This window comes from Sesamum indicum, linkage group LG11, assembly GCF_026168435.1.
Source record: "Sesamum indicum cultivar Baizhima isolate 11 linkage group LG11, ASM2616843v1, whole genome shotgun sequence".
NCBI lineage: Eukaryota > Viridiplantae > Streptophyta > Magnoliopsida > Lamiales > Pedaliaceae > Sesamum > Sesamum indicum.
Window position 1 is genome coordinate 11,662,131 of NC_142667.1, and position 17,997 is coordinate 11,680,127.

General features: G+C 37.3%; 1 protein-coding gene and 1 pseudogene across 2 annotated transcripts; one reads left to right on the forward strand and one right to left on the reverse strand.

Annotated features, from left to right (window-relative positions):
• The first annotated feature begins 2,672 nt into the window (after positions 1 to 2,672).
• LOC105173836 (alpha/beta-Hydrolases superfamily protein) lies at positions 2,673 to 14,861 on the forward strand. 2 transcript variants are annotated; one of them, XM_088875534.1, is made up of 11 exons: positions 2,681 to 3,632; positions 5,324 to 5,600; positions 5,953 to 6,138; positions 7,014 to 7,166; positions 7,260 to 7,685; positions 8,018 to 10,285; positions 10,933 to 11,120; positions 11,222 to 11,377; positions 12,270 to 12,504; positions 13,306 to 13,619; positions 13,996 to 14,861. In XM_088875534.1, the coding sequence occupies exons 1-11, from the start codon at positions 2,869 to 2,871 to the stop codon at positions 14,300 to 14,302; spliced, it is 5,274 nt and encodes a 1,757-aa protein (XP_088731660.1). In that variant the 5' UTR covers positions 2,681 to 2,868; the 3' UTR covers positions 14,303 to 14,861. The 2 variants fall into 2 exon arrangements, with proteins under 2 accessions (XP_088731661.1, XP_088731660.1); XM_088875535.1 differs by lacking the exons at positions 13,306 to 13,619; positions 13,996 to 14,861 and having other exon boundaries at positions 2,673 to 3,632; positions 12,239 to 12,377.
• Positions 14,862 to 15,996: 1,135 nt separating this feature from the next.
• On the reverse strand, positions 15,997 to 17,920 carry LOC105173838 (pectinesterase pseudogene; annotated as a pseudogene).
• Between the last annotated feature and the right edge of the window lie 77 nt (positions 17,921 to 17,997).

The following is a 17,997-nucleotide window of genomic DNA, read 5'->3' on the forward strand; positions in this document are numbered from 1 at the left end:
CGTTAAACTAACTTGATCGTACTCGATGATGAATAAAATTATTAATATAGCCAAGAACAAAATGTTAAGAGAGAAACGACTTTGATCAAGACAGCTCGTCCCTGATATGGATCAAATGCTCAACTATTTTTAGGTTAAGAAAGCATTATAGTATTAAATTGTTCTTTAATAAAACATTACAAATTGTGAATATATACATGGGCAAAGCCATGTGAGTAAAACATGGACAATTGCAAAATAAAACATAAAACATAAAAAATAAATAAAAAATAAAAGCTGCCCATACCATCCCATGTGATTTCCATAAGTAATCACCAAACCATATGTTAATTAATTCATATGTGAAGCCAAATTACATATATATTTGATGGGATTATTTATTTATTTACTGTTTTTCTACACCATCTCTGCTATTAAAATATGTACCCCACATTTCCAAGTTTGTACCTATATCTGTGTAACCTGATTGTATTTGGTTTTTATTTTATTTTATTTATCTAATTAAAGATTTTTATTTCTTATTTTTTTTGGTTTACCCAGACAGATATTTTATAGACCGACTATAGGAATTTTCTGGTAGCCGTCGATTTAATATATTTAAATTGATTTATAATTATTATTCAAAAAATGAGTTTTCTATCATTGCCCACTAATTTTTTTTAGCAAGTCTATTATAACCATATTGTGATTTAAATTACTGATAATTATAACAATCAATATACTAATTTTTAATACCAAATATATATATCTATATTTATTTATTTATCAATACTTACTATTCAAATATAAGGATAATTACTATGAAAATAAATTACCAATCTAATTACCATTAAATCTGAAAGACCAGAACCAAATGATCCTAATTATCTCCTCCAAAATCAATTATTGATATTTCAAAGTGTAAAGTACTTTTGAATTAAGTCCATGCATAGTACGTATATGTTAAACGAATTATCAGAAAGACGATTAGGTGCACGATACGTCTAGATTGAATTAATCCCTCTCACTAAATCATGTTTAGGAAAACGTCAAAAACATGATTTCACTTAGCCAAAATAAATTTCCTCAAACGCGGACGCCTTGTTCCCCCTGCCCCCCACACAAATTATTGATAAGTCCATGATACCCATGAGCATAAGTTCAGTTGGCGAAATTAAAATTTCATCATTAAAAGATGTATGAGTATTGGTGTACACGTAATTCATTCGTTACATGTAGTAAACTGTTGTCAATAATTTTACCCATGACCCCATGCAATTATATATATATATAAAGAAGACAGAATAGTTTTAGGGTTTTTGTCTAGTATGAGTAGTAGCTAGTGATGAACAGTTTAGGGTTTGTATTTTGCAGAGATATGATTCTTGATTTAGAGGACAGGAAGCAGATCACGCAATCGTATCAGGATTTTGCTGCTGATTCGGACCAATTAAACACCACTCCTCAGCTTTGCCCTTAATTATATATATATATTTATTATTATGAACAATCATTTATCCATGATTAATTTTAATTAAATATACAATTAGCACTTAATTAGTATGGTTGTAGCTTAGCTATGGTAGCTGATCATGGGCATGCATGTGATGAGTTTTCAGCTCCTGATTAAAGGAAATTTTGTTAGGGATTACGAAGGATTCTGTCATGTGCATTAATACTACTCTACCAATGTCATTAAAATTAATGTTTAATTATGAATTAGGGTTTTCTTTAATTGATTGGTATCGTGGTGCTCTTCGTTCCACATTAGATTAAACGCCGTGGTAACCAACTATTATTAATCACGATTGTATAAAATTGATGAAAAAATTTAACTTATCCACCATGTTAAATATTTTTTAATATATAATTATGAGCCATAACAAATATCTTAACCATACTCATAAAAGTTACGGTCAATAACTGTTGTCTGATAGTGATCAATGATTATTTAATTTATTATAGTAATTTATTTTTAATATTATATTTCTGCTAGCTACCGCCAACACTGTGTGGATTGTTATTAATAAGTAAAAATTGTTGGTTAGGGTTAGGTTTTAGTATGTACATGAGGAATTACTGTGGTAATACTTGGATAATAATCAACCTTTACATAAAAAAAAAGTTAATTATTCCCTATATTACAAATCACGATAAATTAAAAAGCCGTGAAAAACTAATATTATCTACCACCGCTAGATAAAATCAATGTGAAATTTAAATTGTGATCTCGATTAATCAATATTTGCTACAGTTTGGTTATTGCCAAAATATTTATCATAATCTTTAAATATAACTAATATTTTGACATCAATTAGAAAAAAAAAAACTATTATTAACGATGTTAATCAGTATTTGCTATGAAATTTTTTTTACATTAACCATGATAATAAATCGTAACAGGCCATGCTTCTAGTGTAGTCCAAGAGTTGGTCCAAACCTCAGTTCTAAAGTATCATAGGTCCATTGGATATCATTTTTGGAGTTAATTATGGGTTCGCCAAAATGATAATTATATTGGGCTTGGGCCGGAGCGACAACCAAGCGTTGTTTCGCTTTACACGCAACCGAATGTTCTGGTGGGAGATCCGAAGCTCCATCCTGCCCCACACTCATTTTGCGTCTTCTCCAATCTTCCGACGTTCTGTTCGAAACAAACACGATTTTGTAAGGACAGGACAGTATAGCAAATGGAAACGCACGAACTGCACAGAATGGAACAGCTAGATTCTGCCCCCACCTACTTTTCAAACCATACACGTATGGCATTTTCAATTCTCAACCGTCATACAAAACCACTCAGGGATTGGCTCCCCTCCCCCCCACCATTCTCCACCGCGGAGACACAGAGTACGCCGCCGACGAGCCACCCGCAGCCGCCGCAGTGAAATGAGCCTGGCGTTCGGACAAACTCAGTTCTTGCTCCCACCTTCAGTTCTCCACAGACGGGCTATCCCTTCCCGCCACCACCACTCTGCATGGAAGCGCCGTCGTCTCAAGCCCCTCACTGTTCATAACCGCTTAAACCCTCCATCCTCACCGTTTGATGACCTATTCCACAGCTTACTATCCCACTTTCCTTCTCTGAACTCGCTCAATTACATTGCTCCAACCCTCGGCCTCGCCTCCGGTCTCGCCCTCTTTATCTCTTCTAGTTCCCGTAAATTGCTTCTCGATCCTGAAACTACCCGAGATTCTAATTCCGATATTGGGGAGTGGATCTTGTTCACCAGTCCGACACCCTTTAATCGCTTCGTGACGTTGCGATGCCCTTCAATCTTTTTCCCCGGAAACGAATTTTTGGAGGATGTGAATGAAAAGCTAATAAAAGAAGCGAGGCATTATGTGAAGCTGAACAATGGGAGAATGATTCAGCCGGTGAAGAGTGGTGGTGATGTTGATGAGAACATGGTGTATCAGAGAATTTGCGTGGCCACGGCTGATGGTGGAGTCTTATCACTTGATTGGCCATCAAATTTGGACTTGGAGGAGGAACGTGGGTTGGATACTACGGTGTTGATTGTTCCAGGGACTGCGGAAGGGAGTAATGAAAGGAAAATTAGGGTATTTGTGTGCGAGTGTCTGAGAAGAGGAGTTTTCCCAGTTGTCATGAATCCGAGAGGATGTGCGGGCTCACCATTGACAACTGCACGGTTAGTATCGTCCAATTCCATTTCAACTTATAATCTTTACATTACTTGTATCTTCCTGGTTTATGTCTTTGCATTAATACGAATTTAGAGGGCATATCTTAGTAGTTTAAGATCAAATGTGTTGGTTGTATAGGAAATTTGGATTCGTTCTTTCTTCCTATTCCTTTTTGTTCTCTTTCCTGTGCTGGTTCTGAGCCTTGAGCTACAATCCGTAGATGATGCTCAAGCAGCGTAACTTTGATGTTTATTTCCATTTGTACTCTGCTGTTTCTCTATACTAGAATTTATTGCTGTTAAGAATCAATGCAAATTGCATGAGTTTTTTCCTTGATAATTACTGTACAAATATCTTGATGGACATTCTTAAGAAACGAAAAAGTTAAAAGACAGGATTCAGGCGCCATTCTACATCTCTTCTGTTTCCATCATGGTGAGCGTGTGAGGCTGGGCTCTAATTTCCGCTAAAAAAGATTATAGAAGAAAACAAAACGGTGGAGAATTCAAACAAACCTAGAAAGAAACTCTCAAACTTACCATAGTATCATTTGCGTATTTTGCAAGACTTAATTTTGAGTATGTTTTCATTACGTCAATTTTATTCCAAGTAATGACAAGAACATCTAGAGTTTTTAAGGCTTTGGTCTGTCTGAGCTGTCAACCAGTTCTGGCCGTCTTTTATACATGATTGCAAATGAGAGGTGGATGAGAACTATGGATATTTGTTTATGTTGGGATGACAATTTTTTTTTTCAAATCCATTTTTCAAGAGTTTCTAAGTCTTGGGTCAGTCTGAGCTGTCAATCAGTTCTCTCCATCTTTTATATATGATTGCAAATGAGAGATGGATGATATGGATATTCGTTTATGTTGGGATAGCAAAAAATGTTTACGAATCCCATTTTTTATAAGGCTGTTTTGACTGGTGATTTCCTTGTGTTCATGACTTAAAAACAGTAAACGATGATTGGCAGTGCTGATCGGTTTGTGGTCTTGGCACCATAAATTCAAATAAATTTCTTTGCCCATGCTTGAATTCTTTTCCTGACGCATATTGTATGAGACAGTTTTTCTTTGGGCAGCCTTTGATGTGTTATCTTTGCCTTCAGATTGGTGAGGGGTTAGATGATTCTGGTCACTGTTTATTTCTAATTCTTGGGGGACTTAAAACAGTCTTTTCAAGATCTGATATTTCATTTGTAATTTTGTTGCATTAAGATTTTCCCTTATGGGCTGATTCTCATATCAGATAAACAGTTTGATTATTTTATCCTTGCACCTTTTTCTGGTTAAACTGTTGTGACAGAGCCAGATTGTATCAGAGATACATGCATGCTTATTTAGCTGTCTGTATTACCATTTTGAGTTTAGTTCCTTTCCCTTTTTCTTTTAAGCATTGTCTTCTTTTGTTTAGCTTATGTAGCTGTATGCCTGACTTTCTTTGGCTTGCTAGAGTATCTGCGCTATTATGGACTCCGAAAAGCTAAATGTTGAAGTGATGTCCTATTTAGTTCCTAAGTTACCAAGAATCTAAGTGAATTAGATGCTTTTGATGGATGCAATTGGGTAAAGCCAAAAGAGAATTTTTAATCGTTTTTAGTTGCATGCTCAGGTCCTGATTGAGAAGATTCTTTCTTTCCTGGACTGGCAAAACAAGCTGATAGTAGGACGCTATAATAACTTCATTTATGTAGGTTATTTACAGCTGCTGACAGCGATGATATCTCAACAGCTGTACAGTTTATAAGCAAGAAAAGACCATGGACAACATTAATGGGCGTTGGCTGGGAATATGGTGCAAATATGTTGACAAAGTACTTGGCAGAATTTGGAGAGCGAACACCTCTTACAGCTGCGACATGCATAGACAATCCTTTCGACTTAGAGGAGGCCACGAGGTCTGCTGTCCATCATATGGATTTTGATCAGAGGCATACAGATGGCTTGATCAACATACTTCAATGTAACAAGGTTTGGTATTTCTGCTAGCAGTCTCTCATGTCCTTTTCCCCATGAATGCTAACAAATAATCATGCTTGTCACAGAGCATTTTTTTTTGTCTGTTGATGAGAAACTTTTAAGTGTCATACTGTGTCAGTTGAGATAGGCGCAAAGTTTTTCAGACTTCAAATTATCAAACCTTTAATGCTTTTCTTTTTTAACATTAAAAGTATTCACATGCTATAATATAGCTGTGGAAAAAGTAAATTGCAATTTGGAAAGGGAGGATTATTTTTGGTCTCCAGGAGGTGGACAGTATGTGTAAATCACAATCAAACTGATCTTTTTCATATTTTGCTGCTGTAACTCTTTATACTATCAGGAATTGTTTCAAGGTCGAGGGAAAGGATTTGATGTTGAAAGGGCTTTGTCGGCATCATCCACTCGGGATTTTGATGGAGCAATTTCCATAGTGTCTCACGGATTTGACACAATAGAAGATTTTTATGCAAAATCTAGCACACGAGATGTCATTGGCAAAGTGAAAATTCCTGTGCTTTTTATACAGGTTTGTTTCCTCTCTATGATGCTGTGAGACCTCCATGTTGCTAATGATTGCTCTTTGAAGGTTTGCTCTAATGATAATCCATTACATACTACCAATCGATAATACACAGGATGGGTTTGTTCTTCTAGCCTGGTTATCTTGGATGCCAAGGATTTGGGTGCAGTAGTCCTAGTAGATTAAGAGAAATGACTTACTGCTATTAGCATTGCTTCCATTTATTCCCTTGCTTAAAAATTAAGCTCTAGAGAGAAAGCTAGCAATGACTTGATTGTCAGCACTAATGATGATGTGCTGCTGTTAGTTTCTTTTCCGTCTCCTGTTTAGCAGAATACTGGTTAAATGGACTTTTTGAACCCCCTTCTGCTGGTGCTAATTTGATTAAACTTAAATCTTACCATGATAAACCGACTGTTTGACTTGATTGTTTCTGTTATTTGACATAGTCATATCTCTTGGCTAACAATCTACTGAACTTTTTAGTTATTTCATTAATTACTATCTCTGTTCACTTCTGACACTTGTTGCCTGGGAGTTATGTATTCTGAATTTTTGTAAGGCATAAAGCACCTTCACTGGACACCTGTTACTTGTCTAAGAAATGAGAAACTACTATTTGTTACAGTCACCATGTATTCTTGAATCATATGATTCGTATTATGACTGTCAGGCAGAATTTGATGAATCTAGTATTTTTGACTTGCTTACAACCTAGGCCATTTCTTGAATCCAAGTAGCATAATTGATAATAGCCCTATTCAAAAAGGAATTCCTAATTATCAACATATGTCCGCTCATGCCCTAAATTGGTTCTGTAAAAAGAACCCAGTCGATGTGTTTTGAAACTTGATAGTTGCCTTTTTCTTTGACTCATCCAGAATGATGATGGAAAAGTTCCTTTGTTTTCTATTCCACGGAGTTCCATAGCAGCGAACCCATATACAAGTTTACTTCTGTGTTCTTATTTGCCATCTAGCAAGACAATGGGTACTAGATTGACGTTCTCTTGGTGTCAGCACCTCACTTTGGAGGTAACTATGTTCTTATTGCTAATGTATACTATATGATGTCAAATGTGTTTGATGTCCATTAATACGAGTCTCTGACAACCAAATTGCTCACAGTGGCTTATCGCTGTGGAGCTTGGACTTCTAAAAGGTCGCCATCCGCTTTTGAAAGATGTTGATTTCTCTATAAATCCTTCAAAGGGGCTAGCATTGGTGGAAAGTAGAGCTTCTAGTAAACAGGAAAGAGTTGAAAAGCTCTTGAGTGTTACCAATGGGAGTTCTACAACTCCTCCGGTGGATGTATTTCAGGAAAATGATGCAAGACATACAAAGGATATAGGAGAAACTCCTCCTATTGTCAAAGGAGTGCAACAAGATGACAGTGACGTAGACAACCAATCTAATGCTACTACTGAAGAAGTTATAGAGGAAGGAATCAACTCGTTTGATGAAAGAGGACAAGTATTACAGACTGCAGAAGTGGTTATGAATATGCTTGATATGACTATGCCTGATACTCTGTCAGAGGAACAGAAGAAGAAGGTAATGCTCCTAAATTGATTGCATCAGTTAGGTTGATTTATTTAAATGTATTGTATGGGTATGGCATTTTTGTCTAGTTTGCAAAGGCTATGCTGGGAGGTGTATCTATTAAGCATTGGTATATACACTACACTTGGACCCTCTGCACATAAATAGTACTGTTCTTAATCATCTATAAATACTACCTCATTTACATATTTATTTTTCGAAGTTGTAAAGCTTTTAAGTGTGGTTTCCGAACTTGACACTATGCCGGCTTGATATGTGCGAACGGTGACCCAAGGATTTATTTTGAAATATGAATGACCTAGAATGATGTTGGTCCTTGGCAGGTCCTCACTGCTGTTGGTCAAGGGGAGACACTAATTAAAGCTTTGCAAGATGCTGTGCCCAATGATGTTCGTGGAAAGCTTACAACTGCTGTTTCAGGAATTGTGCAGACTCACGGGTCTAATCTAAAATTTGATAAACTCTTAGGTCTAGAGCACATGCCTGATGTGGCACCAGGATTGAACTCAAAAGGGCTAGAAAAAGTTGGATTGAAGAAAGCAAAATGTGATGAGGATGTTCACTCTTTGGATCAAAAGAAGGAGATTAATGACCCTGTAGATGGTTCCATGGAAGTTGATCGTAACTCTGACAAGCCTCCTGCAGAAATAGAATTAGAAGAACAGTCATTAGAGATTATAGAGAAACCCAATGATACAAGCATGTACGAGTCTAGCGGTAACCATGGAAGCAACAGTCACAATGTAGAAAATGTGAACCTGAATGATATGGGAAATTCTCTTGAAACTGAACAGGTGTTAACGGTTAGTAAAGCCCAAAGTTCTGATGAGGAAAATGTGACAGAATCAAATGCTAATCAGGATATGGTTGCAGACCAAAAGAAAATGGAAAGAGAAATTGGTAAAGGAGAATCAGACCCGATAGAGGAGAATAAGATGCACAAAGATAATTTTCCAACTGATCAGAAGATGTCTGAAGCCAATTTCATAGAGGATAAATCTTCAGCACCATCCCCTGCTTCTGGGACTCAAGTGATGGAAAATGAAGCAGAAAACCATCCTAGTAAGGAAGAAAAAGGTCAAATCTCCAATCCAAGCCAAAATAGTGGTGATCCCCCAGGATTCAGCGTCTCTCAGGCATTAGATGCATTAACAGGATTTGATGATTCCACCCAAGTTGCTGTTAACAGTGTGTTCCATGTAATAGAGGACATGATTAATCAGTTGGAGGTGGAAAAGGACAACAAAAATGAAGCTGACAGTGAAAATAATGCAAGTGAAGTAAATGGAATAGAAGAGGTAAAGGAATTGACTGAAGGCTCTGTATCTAAGACTCATCTGCAGAAAAATGAGCATAAATCTGGAAGGAGAGTAGATGCAAGGAGTAATACAAGCAGACAGTCAGGTAATTCCAATGGTACTCTTTTGTATGATTCATTAGGCTCTGGCAACAAATATAACCAACAGCATTATGCACGTGGTGACCACAACAGTAATAGTTCTGATAAAAATCATACAAGGAGGCAGTTTGGTTTGGGAAATAAAAACAGTTTTGTACCTTCTGGAGAACCTGCAGCGGATTTTGTGAAATGTGTAAATAGCAGTTTAGATAAGGTTCCAAGTTATCTAACTACTTTTCCGTACAGAGATCCACTTTACAAGGAATACCTCAAGACATATCTGTATATGAGGATGAGAAATGCAATGCTACGGGATCTAGATAAAATGTCAGCGTTGTATCTGGACTACATTCCAGAAGAAGGTCAGTGGAAGCTTCGAGAACAGGTAGAAGAGAATGATGCCCGTCTTGATGAATATGCAACTTGGAGAGATGGTTATAAAGAAGACCAGACCAAGACGTCACACAGATCTAAACATCCTGATAATATAATTGAACCCTCTTATGTAATATTGGATTCTGATCAACAACAAGACCAAAATGAAGAACTCAAGGAAATGCGTGTTGTCAATGACAATATTGAATTTGGTGAGGCCGAACTTGAGGAGACTATACTTTTCATGAAAAGTCTCATAATCGAATGTTTAAATGTTGAAGTTGGCCGTAGGGCCAGTGCTGCTGACATGGAAGAATTGGAACTCAAACTGACCAGAGAAATAGAGTGTATTGCAAATGCTGTATCCATGCCAGCAGGTCAAGGAAAATTGCATATGCATAAAGGGAATGAAAATATGCACAAGCTTGGAACCCTTGATGGGGAGAGTATAGTGAAAGCTATTTCATCTGCTGTCCAGGAGACCGAATATTTAAGAAGAGTACTGCCTGTCGGTGTTGTTGTAGGTTCTAGTTTAGCTGCACTCAGAAAATTCTTCAATGTTGCTACATTGGATGGTAATGATGAAAAAGATATAGCCCTTGATCAGGTTGGTAAATCCACGAAGAGACTTGTTGAAGTTGGTGAAAAAGAGAGTAGTGAAATGCTTTTAATGAAAGGAGAAGAAAAAGATAATTTCACTAGTTCGGTTGGTGAAAAAGAGGATAATACTGATCTTGAAAAGTCTAAGAAAAAAGAACTTATGGTTGGTGCTGTTACGGCTGCTCTTGGGGCATCTGCTTTACTTGCTCATCAGCCGGTAAATAAAATCCTGACTATTAGTTTTTTTTCATTAATGTTTCAGTTACATGTCATGGAGTTCCTTGTTTCAAGGCAATCATGGGGTTTTGTTTTCCTTTTTGAATTGCATACCATCAGTTTCACCCAGCTCCGCATCAGTAACCTTTCACCTAGTGGAGGCTGGTTGAACTTTCCCATATTCTCTACTTCAGCATTTAATATATGTTTCATATCAGACTATCATGTCCAATGTGTGTGTACCCTCGCCTATATCTCTTGATGAGGAGCAACAATAGGACAGAAGTTTGCGGAGGCCTTTCCTCAAATGATCCCCAATGTGATCACTAAAAGGGAAAATCTTATGTCCCAGATGCAATCTATTTAGAAAGAAATAAGACCATCAGATGGTCCTATTTCCATTGGATTTATGTTGCTCCCCTGTGCATCATAGTTATTAGTTCCAAATTCTCCAACTCTGACTTGTTCATTGTTAAGGAAAGACCTGAATAGCATTGCTTTTCTTATTAAAGGTGCAAGGCTTATCATGATGCAAATATTATTGGTTTATGGGTGACTATACCTATTCGATGCCTTTTCCGTCTGTAAATATACTGAGTTGCTATTATCCTCGAAGCTGCATAAAATTTTCAATCAATATGCTTGTAGAATACTGAAACTGATGGAACTCGAAATGAGCCCCTCAAAGAGCAAGAAAACAGTAAAGAGCCCTCGAAGCTGGATGAAACGTCTGAAAAAACCCAGAACAATATAGTCACAAGCCTTGCAGAAAAGGCGATGTCTGTTGCTAGCCCTGTGGTACCTGTAAAGGAAGATGGGGAAGTGGATCATGAAAGGTTGGATAGATATATTTATTATTTTCCCCTATATCTTTTCTATTTTTCAATTTTTTTTTCCTAACTTGAGAAGATGTTGAACTTTTGGCTCTCTGAAATAGGCTGGTAGCGATGCTCGCAGAACTGGGACAGAAGGGAGGGATTTTGAGACTTGTTGGCAAAGTTGCTTTACTCTGGGGAGGGATACGTGGTGCTATGAGTTTAACTGATAAGCTCATCTCATTTCTGCGTATTGCCGAACGTCCATTTTTCCAGAGGTGAACTGAATTACGTCCTGAACTGCCTTTTATGATCTATCCCTAGACTTAGTTCAATTCAATAGAGCATGACCTCATATTTTCTTAATAATTTGACCTTAACTAAATTGTATATGAATCCCCTGAATATTAATCAATATTCAATACTACTGAAGTTATATGTGAAAGATTATTCCAAATTTAACTGCTGTTCTTTTTTCCTAAAATCGAGCCTGTAGATGGACATTGGTTACAATATTTTCTGGTTCCGAACAATGTCCAGGTGGACTGATTTCTGAGAATCATCCATGGAAAGGAATTACAAGACCTCATATTCGATTAGAATTACTTCTCCTATCATATATCTATCTGCTTCTTCTACTGCCTGCTACATCTACTGCGAACTGGAATATGAAAGAGAGAAAAAGGATGGAACTAGAATGAAAAAGTACTTATTTTGGAGAATGACCCCTTTTTTGCATTTTATACTTAATTAATTTGCTTCTCCGCAGAAGTGCTAAACTGTCTGAATCCTGGTAACCGTGCCTCATCATTTAATAATTTTTTCACACAAGGTTGAGTTACTTGCATATATCATTGAAATCTGCATGCAGTGTGACTATAATGATAATTTCAACAAATAATATCTTAGCTCGTAGCTGTTTGGTATCACATATAGGAAAAGCTAGCTGCCTGAAGTCGCACATATACAGGATCCCTTTACTGCTAGTTAGAAGAAGTGATCACTTAGAATTTCACAAGTCTTCCCGACTAAGAGCTGTATGATATGTAGCATGTGTGTTTCATAACTAGATAATAATAGGACCTTGTCTTTCTTCGCACACCATATTTACACATTAAAAGAGCTAGTTGACTTAACAGGTTAATTGACAATTCCATCCTGTAAATACAGGATCCTTGGGTTTGTCTTCATGGTGCTGCTTCTATGGTCACCCGTTGTTCTTCCATTGCTTCCAACCCTAATGCAGAGCTGGACAACACGTAATCCCTTTAAAATTGCTGAGTTTGCTTGCATTTCTGGGCTTTACGTCTCTATTATGATTATGATTACACTGTGGGGCAAAAGAATTCGCAAGTATGATGATCCTCTAGTGCAATATGGCCTGGACTTGGCTTCAGTTTCAAAGGTATGGATTTGACTAATAATGCAAATGTGCCCCTATATTATTAATACATTGAATACATGCTGCACTGCAGCTCAATGTGCTCATCGCTCTCTGAATTTATGGATTGTTGAGGATGGGGATGAAAATTACCCCTATGTCTTTGGGTTAGATGTGCAGAGGTCAAAGAACTGTTCTGTTTTAGGAGCTTATGGTGGAATTTTGGTGAGTAGGTCTTAGTGTTTGCTATAAAGTCTCAAGCTAGAAGTCCTCAGCTTCCAATTCTTATGCTTTCTTCACTGGGTTACCTGGTTAGGAGAGTGAAATGTTTCTCACGATATTTTGGACAACTCATAAAGGAAGTGGAACCTTTTTCACTATTTTTGTACAGTTAATATTTTAGTTTGTCTGCTATCTTGGTCCTGATTGAATGAGAGTGCTGCAGATCTCATTGATGTCTTATTAGTTATTAATCTTGTTATTGAGAGAAAAGATCCTGTGATCAATTTTGTATCCTTGGGACAGTTCTTGGTAAATTTTGTTGACGCCACACATGAAAAATGTGCAGCTTGGATTACTCTGTCTGAACCCTGGCCCATGCAGATTTCTCTCACCCACCACAATCACATCTCATGTGCCCCAAAGGGATGGGAGTGGAGGGAAGAGATGGGTAAAGGACAGAGTTAATTTCAAGCCGTGCTTGAGTGCTTGCTTTATTGTGCTTCCTCCTATCTGCCTTCTTTTTTAAATTAGAACTTCGTACATGATTATTTTTTACTGCACTGTAATCTGACTTAGCATAAATGGTAATTGCTGTGCCTTCAGTTCCAGAGTTTTCTGAAGGGTTTGGTAGGAGGAGTTGTCCTTGTTATACTGATACATGCAGTGAATACCTCACTTGGCTGTGCCCACCTATGTTGGCCAACCGCTCTATCTTCATCATCTTCGGAACCTGTGTCATTGATTAAATCGTACGGGTGGATGCTTATGCTGATTGTTCAAGGAATTGCCACAGCAACTGGTGTTTCAGTTGTGGAGGAATTGCTCTTCCGGTCATGGTTGCCTCAGGAAATTGCTGCTGACTTTGGATATCATCGTGGAATAGTTATCTCAGGACTTGCATTTGCTTTATCTCAAAGGTAGTTATGCTTTCTGCTTCTCTGTTAGATTTTTTTCTGCAAGTGTGGATTTTATTGTGCTTATGAATAGAGAAGTATGTTATTTCTATAGAGTGAGGCCCTGAGCTACTTGTAGAAATATCTCCCTATAGCATCCCATCCGCCAGCCCTGAGCCCAAAAATCACAACACAAAAAGAAAAAGGAATTAAGTGAATGGGATTATTAACCTGCATGTGCATGACTCTCTCTCTCTGTGTCTCACATACACATCCATCCACTCAGCCATCCGACCAAAGATGCACATTCTGGAAGGCAACTTACATTGATATCTACTCTCCAAGTGAATGTTTCCTATGCACTTATAAACTTGTTTATCCTTAATGACTTGGTTCTTAGGTCAATATGGGAAATTCCTGGCCTGTGGTTATTATCTCTAAGTTTATCTGGAGCTCGTCAAAGAAGCCAAGGTAGTCTGTCGCTACCAATTGGACTCCGCACAGGGATACTAGTTTCTAATTTCATTTTGAGAACGGGTGGCTTTTTGACCTATCAGCCCAATTTTCCTCTTTGGCTTACTGGTGGCCACCCTTTTCAGCCATTCAGTGGAGTGGTCGGTCTCGCGTTTTCTTTGGTTTTGGCAGTTATTCTCTATCCAAGGCAGCCATTGTATAGGGAAAGAATAACCAGAGTCATCAGAGAGTGAATACTGTACTCTTACTCAGGCACAAGCTCTTTCTCAATGTATGCTGCACTCTAGCGTTGGCCCATTGAGCAAATGGAGCTGAATAGAGGCTGCACGTCTGTCGGCCTTCACATATTGTGAACACCTGGACTTGACAATATAGTAGAGAGAGAACAATGACTAAAGGAGGGATCAGACAGACTTGAAACGCACTCGACCGGATTATCTGAAACTGCTCCTATTTTTCTTGTGCCTTGCCTGATGTCGTTCCCATGGGAAGCTGGGATTTTTGAAAAATCAGAATGCAGCCAGTTTTGAGCGCTAAAGAATGTAAATAAGTCATACTATGTACACCATATAAACAAAAAATGTCATACTATGTGCAGAACACTAACAATGCTGCTCTATGGTTTTAAGTTGTAGCATAGATAGCTGTTGTATGTAAATTTCAGTGTTGTATGGTAGAATAGATCCACTGTTCAGTAGGTGGTTGGGGAGGGTAAGAATTACTTGTAAATTTATGACTGCTGCTCGGCTTTTTTTCTTTTGGTGTCAAAAAAGGAACCAACGGGACCATAAATCTTTCGAAATATATATAAAGCTACTTATATGGAAAGAACAACTAAGAGTAAATAAATTCATTAATATTATATTGAATGCTTTTAATTGTAACAACATTATTTATAATTTCATAAGGCATAATTTTGTCCTTCTAGTGCATGAATAAATTGCATAATCCATTGATAATAAATTAGATTTACACGAAAGATATTAGTTTCTTTTTAATTTTTCAACATTACTTTTTTATTTATTCATGTCGACTTTTATAACATATATTATATGTATGGTTATTGCATAGACACAAATATACTATATATTAAATATGCATGTGCTCTATAACATCTTTTCTTGATTTGAACTGTCAATTTTTCAATAGCAGTTATCTTTTTTATTTGTAATATTTTATTATTGGGATATATAGACAATTATGTCTTTGAGGTCACCAAAAAAAAAAAAGAAAGAATGTTGGTTTGCAATTTAAAGAGAAGAAATCATCTCTATATTTGCTTAAAGGAATAAAGAATAAACACTTATGAAAGTCCAATACTTTTTTGTATCTTTGGATATATAACAATTATTTTTAGGGTTCAAACCCCTCTTAAAAATATAGAATTACACTTTCCCTCAAAAAAAAATTTAAAACTATACTTACGTTCTTTCTGAAAATTAACATTGACACATGACCTCTTTTCATTAGAATTTAAACAAAAAATCCTGACGTAACTAAGAATTTATGAAAATATTAAGTGACTGGAAAAATTAAGAATTTATGTAATTTCTTTTGTTAAAGTCTTCATTTTTTTTTCAAATCATAACGTAAGGAGGTCAGGTGTAAATAGAGAATTTTTTAAGAAGGTGCAAATTTAATTTCAAAATTTTTTTGTAAAAAATAAAATTATATATATAACTTGGCATTTTTAAAGTGGATAAGTGCCAAGAAACTTGTCTAACTTCCAATTCAGATATCTTCAACCACATCGCATGCATCATCAGTTCTTAAAGTGTTTTTTTTTTTTTTTTTTTTTCTGGTACAGCCTATAATGTACAATTGTGCATTGTTACTTTATTTTCTTCTGGATCTTGTCAAGAAAATTGTCATATTTCTTGTCAATTACTTGTCTGCTATGGCATGCTATAAACCTACAGTGTCTGAAATCCCTTTGCAATATAATTTCAGGCATCAATGTTTACAGAAATCCTATTCACAGCTGAGTGAACTAAGTTTCCTGGTGGTACAAAACAGCGAAGAGTGGGAATACAGTGGACTCTAACCAGTCATCTGCTCCATGCAAGAATTCTTCAGCTGTAAACTGCCTGACCATGTCTTCTGTGCAGTTCTTTCTATACCCTGCCCATGAAATTCTACGTCTCGTATCTGCTCCAGGTCCAGAATTCATGTACTCTATGTACTCAACGGTATCTAGATTGCTGTACTCATCCCACTCAAACCATCCTCGAGGATGTATTAAATCTCCCAGATAGCTGTTGACGACAATGGTCCTTGAGTAGTTTCTCCAGGGCCTGCCCAAATACGTCGAAATGTTTCTCCTTTGTGTCAGGTTAAATTCTTTTGCAGCCTCTATGGTGCAATTCTGTAGGCTGATCCCTGTATTCTGGTTAGGATCTTCTCTCCCTTGAGCAGTGATCATGTTGCTCTGACCTGGGATCGGTTTGCGTACGAGTATTGTGCAGTTCTGGAAGACTGCTGCTGCATTTCCAAAGATGAAATCTATTGTTCCTTGAATCAAGCAGTCCTGATAGTACTGACGCAGAGAATGTGCATACAGAGTGTCTTGATGGGAAACGATCTCACAACGATAAAATGCAGCATTGGAAGTCACCCTGAGAGCCACTGCCTGGTGCTTTTCTGGAGGTGCAGTGTTTTTTATGGTTAAGTCCCTGGCCAAGAATTTGTCTCCCAACACAGCTGGACATTATGCAAGAAAGTTAGTTCCAATTTGAACATGTTATATGATAAAAATTATAATGTGATAGCGTACTTAGTGTAGCAGATTCAAAGGTGGAAAATCCATCAACAAAATTTCTGGACCCTGTGATTATTGTTGAGTTCATCCCATCTCCAATCAACATTATATTGATCTTCTCTCTTGGAATCAGGACATTTTCTTTGTAAATCCCTGCCATTATTTTGATCTTATATATGCTCGTGCTCATATTCGGTGCTGCTGCAATCGCATCTCTTATGGTACTGTAGTTTCCGCTGCCGTCAGAAGCTACAGTCGCATATGGCCTTAACTTCCTCAGTGTATTCTTCTTTCGTCCACGAACAATTCTCTTATAATCAGGAAGTTCTTCCTGCAGCCCTTTGGTGATCATCATCTTTGGTTTCTTGACCATTTCTTGGATGCTTTTCTTCTCCACATGCTTTATCAGGGCCAAGCTATTGCTGATCATGTGGGAAATTGGAGTTAAGAAATTCTGAAGATGTTCTCTGTGACCCTTTCGAGTATCCGAATCCAGTTCTTCCAAGTCTAGAAACCCATTAATGCAAGTATTCTCATTAGTCATGGCCGCGCTCAAAAGGTTCTTGATGTTACCATACAATCTGTCAAGACGATAACCTGTCAAAGAAGCAAAAGACCTCAACTCGTTGGTGGCTTGTTGTAGTTCGTATAACGTCTGATCAAGCATTTCCATGCAATCCCTCAGGGCATTCTTCTCATGTAAGTTTAAATCTTGCTTAGTGAAATGAGCAACGATGCTATATCGGGCACCCTTCACATGGCTTGCCGTTCGGTTAATTGTGAACTCCAGAATCTTGAGGAAGCTTGTGAAGTTCTTGGACTTGGGCAGGGTGGATAAAGTGGAACGACATAAAGACGAATACAGAGTTTCTGGGCAGGCTTTCTTGATGAATGAATGCAGGGGAAAGGCCAGAGAAGGGGTCAACGGAGGAAGATGGTTTCTTGAATGTGAGGAAGAAGTCGAATTCTTCAGTAATAATGAAACAAGAACCGCAGCAAGGGGAAGAAGAACAATGAGTACGATCAGTTTTCTGTGGGTTTTTGATAGTTTCTTGGAGAATATAGAGTTCTTGATGATGTTTCTTGACTCCATTCCTAAACTTTGGAACGGAAGCTTTCAGTATCAGAAGTGGGAACGATAGAGAGACTGAAATAGAAACCAGAATAGAG

Excerpts from the sequence above, each read along its gene's own strand:
- LOC105173836 (XM_088875534.1), top strand. The coding sequence starts at position 2,869 with ATGAGCCTGGCGTTCGGACAAACTCAGTTCTTGCTCCCACCTTCAGTT. Across the intron at positions 7,167-7,259 it reads GTCAGCACCTCACTTTGGAG|TGGCTTATCGCTGTGGAGCT; the intron begins GTAACTATGTTC and ends AATTGCTCACAG. Across the intron at positions 11,378-12,269 it reads GAACGTCCATTTTTCCAGAG|GATCCTTGGGTTTGTCTTCA; the intron begins GTGAACTGAATT and ends CTGTAAATACAG.